The 7,151-nt window shown below is 51.5% G+C and overlaps 1 protein-coding gene across 1 annotated transcript; it reads right to left on the reverse strand.

The window, feature by feature from the left end:
• Positions 1–2,243: 2,243 nt before the first annotated feature.
• ZNF648 (zinc finger protein 648) lies at positions 2,244–3,953 on the reverse strand. Its single transcript, XM_059414022.1, has one exon. The coding sequence runs from the start codon at positions 3,951–3,953 to the stop codon at positions 2,244–2,246; it is 1,710 nt and encodes a 569-aa protein (XP_059270005.1).
• Between the last annotated feature and the right edge of the window lie 3,198 nt (positions 3,954–7,151).

A 7,151-nucleotide genomic window follows, 5' to 3' on the forward strand; every position in this document is an offset into this window, starting at 1 on the left:
CTGCTTGATAGCTTGAGTCCATCGTATCCTTGTCAGGAGGTGTTCCAGAAGCTTGAACCTATTTTTAGTCTCATTCTGTTGTGATCTCATCCTGATTGCCTGCTCATTTTCATGCTATCTGCTGGCTAGATGATAAAAGGAAATTATCACCAATGATTAAATAGACCAGTGGTCCCAACTTGGCTGTGCGTCAGAAAATAGGGGAAGCTTAAAAGATTAGAATCCACAATGACCTGCAGACTTGTTTCAATATTCGAAGCTAGGATTCAGCAGGTTGTATGGTCAAGAAACAGCTCACGTACCTTCTCTACAGCCATTCTGTGAACTGGTTTGGGGAACAACAGCCTTAAAAATTTATGGAAACAAATTAAATATTTTAATTATCAAAATTGTACTAACAACCATCTTTAAAAAAAAATACAAAGAAAAGAAACAATGACTTCAGTCTTCAAAGATTTCATTGGTTAACCAGGAAAAATATACAAGCCTTTATGCTGTTCATAATCACAATGCTATGGTTGATTTTTTACAACATTTACCAATTTAATACCCATGCCTTTAGCCAACTTTCCTTTCCTGGTGGGATAACTCCAACTTTTATTGCTGCCTTATTATCACTCCTGATTAGCCAATGCAGATACAGAAGCTGAAGCCAAGGCAAAGGATGGGGATGGACTAATACCTCAAGCATTGCCCCTCATGCCAGACCCTAAACCACCTAATTCTGTTGGTTGGACATGTAGATGTGTCCAAGGGAGTTAAGACACAAAACCTCCAGGCCTGAAGTCAAACTCTTTTACTAAGTTTGCCTTTATCAAACAAAGTATGACAACATGTATCACTTCTCTTTGTCTCCCATGTGTCGAGGGAGAATTCAAAAGAAATTCAGATTTAGCACCCTTTGGTGGCAATTTTAGGAATATGTTAAAGATATCCACCAAAGGAGAGTACTATATGTTCTTTTGGGATATCTTATTCCATGTTTGCCCCTGTGCATCAAAGGAAATCTGTGAAGTCATGAATTCTTTGCAGTTGGGTCCAGAGCTAAGAACTACTGATTTCAAATGATAGAAAGTCAATACATTTTGAAGAATGACTGTTGGTAATACACAGATTTCAAATAACCTCATTGGAGAGTAATTGTGAATCATGAGGGTTTCCAAACTTGGTTTTAAGACTTTGAAACAAAGGCAAACCAATTGGCACTTGGGCAAGGGCTATTCTATTTTCTTTACTTCAAATCGGAGCTAATGACCTAGAAAACTTAAATGAATCTAAGAGGTTTCTTGAATTACGATCATGCCCATTTGGAGAAATGCTACATATCTCTCTCTAAGTGGGCATATTACTCTCTGTAAATTACATATGGTTGAAGTTCCCAAGTTGGGAACAAGGGAAAAGGTGGCCAGACAGGAAGCTGATGTAAATTTTGTGGGTGAGACTTAGGTTCGATCCAACTTACTGTATTTGACTGTAAAGAGGAAGGGACTTCTTTTTCAGATATTAAGGTTTTTCTGGACTTACAGAAAAAAAAAAAAAAAACTTGTGTTTTTGATTCCAAAACATAGGATATAAACTTCCCTCTCTTTAAGACAAAGGCCTTCTCCACCTCAAAGCTGAGACCCATTTCCCAAGGGTAAAGTAATTTTGGCAGGAAAGTGAAATAATGGGCTGTCTGGCTGGGTCTGAGCTAACCTCAGAGAGGTTTTGCTGCTTTGAAAGAGGTGCTCACAGAGACCACTTCTAGGAATTCCCTTATTCATGTAAAAACTGAGAAGTACCTTTCTCCCCAAGAGGACCAGCCCCTGAGGTCTTCTTAGTATTTGCACATGGCCTTGAGGGCAGGACAGGACAACCTTTTTTTTCACTGTATCCCTCGAGGCTTGCACAGTGCCCAGGATATCATTCCCAACCCACTGAGATTCCCCCACCACGGAACTCAACTCTTGACCAGTTCTCACTACAGTTTCTTATCTTTTTCCAATGGAGTACGGCCTCTGAGATTTGGAAGAAAGACAGATAGGAAACCCCACATAGGTGCCAGCCCTCCTGTTACTTTTTACACAAGAGATCAAACACTTTTATCAAATGGACCACCCATGGCCAGGACTCACTGGGAGGAAAGGCTGGCCAGTGGGGCTAGGTGACATTACCATGTGAATGGGCTTGTCCATGAAGGAGGGCTCCAGGCAGTGAGGTCCGACAGCGTCTTCACCTTCCCTGAGACTTAGCGGCTCGAGCCCTCACTCATCAGAGGAGGAGGGGATGGTCTCCTTTTTGCAGGTGCTGTGCTTGGCTCGGTGCCGCTGGAGGTGATTGGACCTGGTGAAGGCCTGGCCGCAATCCTCACACTGGTAAGGCCTCTCCCCGTTGTGCACCCGAATATGCTGGGCAAGCTCCGAGGCGATTCGGAAGGCCCTGCCGCACTCGGCGCAGAGAAAGCCCTTCTCCCCGGAGTGGATCTGCTGGTGCCGCTTCAGGGTTGAAGAGCGGGCAAAGGCCTGGCCACACTGGGTGCAAGGAAAGGGCCTCTCCCCCGTGTGGATGCGCTGGTGGCGCACAAGGCGCGAGGGCTGCGCGAAGGCCACGCCGCAGTCGGCGCACTTGAAGGGCCTCTGGCCAGTGTGCAGCGTCTGGTGCTCGATCAGGTTGGAGGATTTGGTGAAGCACTTGCCGCAGGTGGGGCAGGGGAAGGGCCGCTCGCCTGAATGCACACGCTGGTGCTCCATCATTCGACTGGCCACGGCGAACTCCCTGTCGCAAGCGGGGCAGCGGAAGGGCTTCTCGCCCAGGTGCGTGCGCTGGTGGCGCAGCAGCGACAGTGGCTTGTTGAAAGTCAGACCGCACTCGGCGCACGGGAAGGGCTTGTTGTTGCTATGCATGTTGCGCTGGTGTTTGCGCAGGTCGGAGGAACGCACGAAGGCCTTCCCGCAGTCCGGGCACGGGTAGGGTTTCTCCCCGGTGTGGGTGCGGATGTGCTTGCGGTGGTCGGAGGACCAAGTGTAGGCCTTGTCGCAGAAGGGGCACTGGTAGGGCCGCTCGCCCGTGTGCAGGCGGCGGTGCTGCTGGAGCGTGCCCCGGTGAGAGTAGGTCTTCCCGCACAGCTCACAGGCATAAGGCTTGGTGCCCCGCGGCTGCGAGGGACCCAGAGGATTGCTGGGCTTCTGGAAGGCCCTTCCTCCCCTCAGGCACTTATACGGATGTGCCTCTCCTTGCCCCGCCTCATGCGCACCCTCCAGCTTCTGGCCCTTCCTGCGGGTCCGCGCTTTGGCCAGCATCGCTGCTGCCAGACTGGCTGGGGGGACAGAACCCCGGGCCGGGGTGCGCGTCTCCTGCGTGGGGAGGTCCCAGTTGCCCCCCGGCTTGGGGAAACACATCGGAGAGGAGCTGTCTGGGGACGTGTCTACGCCTCTCTGTGCACAGAAATCTCTTCCCGTCTCAGGGAAGCTGGATGGGACCCCCAAGGCAGCGTCCAGGTTTGCCCTGGAGTCTCCATCATCTCCGGCAGGTAGTGTGTCCCTAAACGGTTGCGACCGACCTAACAACTTGTGCGACAGGTCGCTAGGGAGGGTCCTCGGAGGCGTGCCTGGTCCAGGGGAGTCCTGGTTCCGGGTGATCTTGGACTCACCGCTTCCCCAGCCGGCCTTCTTTCCAGGCTTCACTGTCGGTTCCTTCCCGACGCCCCCGGCACTAACGGGGCTGGAGAATTTCTCTTCTTCACTGGGTGGATGATGCCAGGGCAAGTCAGGACTGTCTTGAGTCTCTTGCGAGCTGTTTCTTGGATAGACCTGGTGATCAGGGTCCCCAGGGCTCCCTTTGTCTCCTGCCTCCCCACCATCCTCATCTTCTCTGTCTAAGCTCACGCTCAGGATCCGGGGGTCATGAGCTTCCTCACTCAAGCTGCAGAGAGGAGACACCTTGCCCCGCCTTTCCTGGGGGTCCACCTGTGTCATGACGTCAGGCACGTCTGGTCCTGGCACGTCTGGTCCTGCTCCTCCTAGCGGAATCTTTGCTTGGCTCAGGATACCTGCACAAAGGAAGTTTATTTATTTATTTATTTTTGTTTGCCTAATATATGTCTTTTATTTTTATATATTCTTAGAGAAACATTTTTATTATTGAATTATAGTTGGCATACAATGTTATATGTACGTATTTTTAATTTAGGTATATCATACACACATGTATGTATATACATATACACACATTCATTGTATGTTTCTTTTTTTTTTCCACTAAGTACTGTCTTTTTCTTCCTTCCTTCCTTTCTTTCTTTCTTTCTTTTCTTTTTTTTTTTTTTTAACAAAGACAGTGTTTTCAGTTACCTTCAGTGTAAATGTTTCACTTTTCCCCATGTGTGCCGTATTTATCCCAAGGCATTTCTGGCAAACCCCACAGGCCCCCCGGCTGTGTGCGTACCCTGATTCGAGAAGCATTGACTTAGCGTTTGACAGCAAGGCATGAGACAAGGAAGCCGTTGAGTTTTATTTTCTAAGTGGTTTTATTTTAGCTTGAAGACATGGAGAGAGCCTGCTACGGTTGGTGAATAGGGATTGTTTGTGTGAGCCGTTTGTTTTACAGGAGTCCCTGGAGCGAGAGGCAGGCTCCTACAGGTCTGGGGGTGAGGGGCAATTTCAGACCAGGGGGCTGAGTTTGCTTTTGTCTGGAGAGAACCTTCTGGGAAACTCAGAGGGGGTAATGCTAGTAGTTTCACTTTCTGGGCAGACATTAGGAACCAGGTAAAATGCTGAGCACGCACAACCAGGATTTCATTTCTTCTTCCCAGCAACCATTAAGAGAGATGCTGTTACTGTTTTCATATTCTTTCCATTTTACAGACCAGGACAGGGAGGTCTAATGAGGTTTCCTATCTGCCCAAGGCCACACGGCTCAGGGACAGCAGCCCTGAGGCTTCTCTTTCGCTCGAGGCCGTTATGTTAAACCCAGAGCTGGAGGTACTACCTCCCAGATGTGGCCTCCAGACTAAGGCCAGCCCTGGGGCTGGGCCATGCCCAAGAGCAGCCACAGCATCCTGGGGGGAGAGCCCTTGCTTGCTGCAGGCATCAAAGCCCCTTGTGTTTTCTGGGCCAAGGAGGCTTGGCTGTAGGGCCTCACCACTGGGCTCCTCCCTGCTCGTGTTGACCCAAACTGCCCTCTGCAGAGAAAGAGGCCAGGAGACATGCTGTGGAGACTGTTGCCTGGGGTGGTCAGGAGTGTTAGTCACTGAACATTTACTTTCAGAAAAGGAAGAGCTTCTTCTTTCTTCCTCCGCCCACCTTCCACTGTCTCTGGCAGGATAAGAGGAGCCATCGCTGCCCTTGGTGGCCCCGATGCGCTCGGGCAGGACGCGTTGTATCACCTGCCAGCAAGAGGTAGTCATTCACTCAACAGATGTGTGCCAAACCCTCAAAATCATAAGCCTGTGTCTCAGCAAGTGTCTCAGTCTTGTTTTTTCACTGGAAAGGTGGAAGGTAGTACTGTATGGTCTGTGTGAAGCTCTTGTACACGGCTGACTTCCAAGGACTAGTGCGTTGTCCCATATACTGTCAATTCCCCACCCCCCACCCCCCGCCACAAGCAGGATTTCTGGGAGGTGTCCAGACAGTTTCATGGCCAAGGGGCACATAATAAGGCCATATCCTAGCCCCACCTCATCAAACTGCCTCGCCCAATCATAAACCCAGTTATTGTGAGCGTGTGTGTGTGTGTGTGTGTGTGTGAGAGTGTGTGTGTGTGTGTGTGTGTGTGTATAGGAGGGGAGCAATGCGGAGGAATCTTCACTTTGTACTTGGGAACAGAAGCCAAAGTTGGAAGGAGGGCATAATGCCATGGTGGCTGGGGTCCAGCATCTCATGTCCCTTTGTGGCCGGAAGCCCAGGGACCACTCCCTCCCCCTGACATCCCTCTGCATCCCCAGTACAGGTCCGAGTGTGGCTGGCATAGCCCTGGGCAGGAAACCGGGCTCAATGTACTTTGGGCACACTGGCTCTTAGAAGAGTGGCTGTGTGAGTGCGTGCGTGCGTGCGTGCGTGCGTGTCTGTCTGATTAACAGAAAGGACACAGCGCTAGCCAGCTAGGCATGGTGTCCTCAGGCCAGCATGCCTGATCGGGGACTGTGGTCTGCGAACACGGACGGCAAAGGGATGCTGGACTTGACTGAAACTGACTCCTTGGGCTTCTTTCTTTCTCTGGGACGACACGCTGCACGTGTTCAGATGGAACTGCATGCAGACCACTCATTTCCCCCTCCCCCCACGCCCCCTCCCGCACTCGGACCCAACTTTATACCCGTGTCTCATTCCCCTTCCTCTGAGCCACAGGTGAGCCTCCTCCAGGCAGCGCGCAGCGCTCTGCCAGCTCACAGCTTCTCAGAAGCCTGACAGAAGGTTGTCTTTTCAGATGGGAAATCCCTCCCCGGTCTGAAGCCAAGCCCTGGGGAATGCATTCTGCTTTCTTTCTCTGGGACCTGCAAGAGGTTCTCTCTGGACCACCGACAAGACCAAGAGGAAGGCAGGGGCTCAGGGTGGGATTTTCTGGCCGAGGCTACACAATTATTCCTGGTCCGGAAGAGCACGGGTGCCACACTGTGGCTGGAGCGGCTGCTCTCCAGACACGCTGACCCCCAGTGGCTCTCAGAGCACAGCCCTTTCCTGGAACCTCCACCACCCTTGCCAGCCAGGAGTGGCCCAAACGCAGCCTCCAGCTTACCCACCTCATGCGGGGACACCTTGCAGAAGCCTGGCCTGAGGGCTTGTTCCAGCTCAGCCCCTGCCCCCCTCCCTGCCTCCCTTCCATAGACTGTTCTAGGTCCATCCCTGGCCAGGCACCTCCCGCCTTCTCCTCTGCCTTTAGGCCTCCCTCTCTACCTTTGGCTCTGACACAGATAGTTGCTTACCTGGGAAATGCAGACCGTGGCGTGCGTCCCCCACCCTGGCTTCTGTCACATGTGGCCTCTCGGTCCCTTGGAAACTGAGTTTGGTACAAATCAGCAGAGATGGTGTCTCTGTCCCTCACGCTTTTGTGTCCAGTCCAGCAGCTGCAGAGAGAGCTTGAGGAGGTGGGGCCAGTGTAATACACTCGACCTTCCTGCCTGCATCCCAGAGAGCAGCCTGGGAAATAGAGCGGGGCTGCCCTCTCTCACTGCCTGAACG

Source organism: Mustela nigripes, chromosome 10 (genome assembly GCF_022355385.1).
Source record: "Mustela nigripes isolate SB6536 chromosome 10, MUSNIG.SB6536, whole genome shotgun sequence".
Taxonomy (NCBI): Eukaryota; Metazoa; Chordata; class Mammalia; order Carnivora; family Mustelidae; genus Mustela; species Mustela nigripes.

Coding starts and splice junctions, on each gene's coding strand:
- ZNF648 (XM_059414022.1), bottom strand. CDS start 3,953: ATGACACAGGTGGACCCCCAGGAAAGGCGGGGCAAGGTGTCTCCTCTC.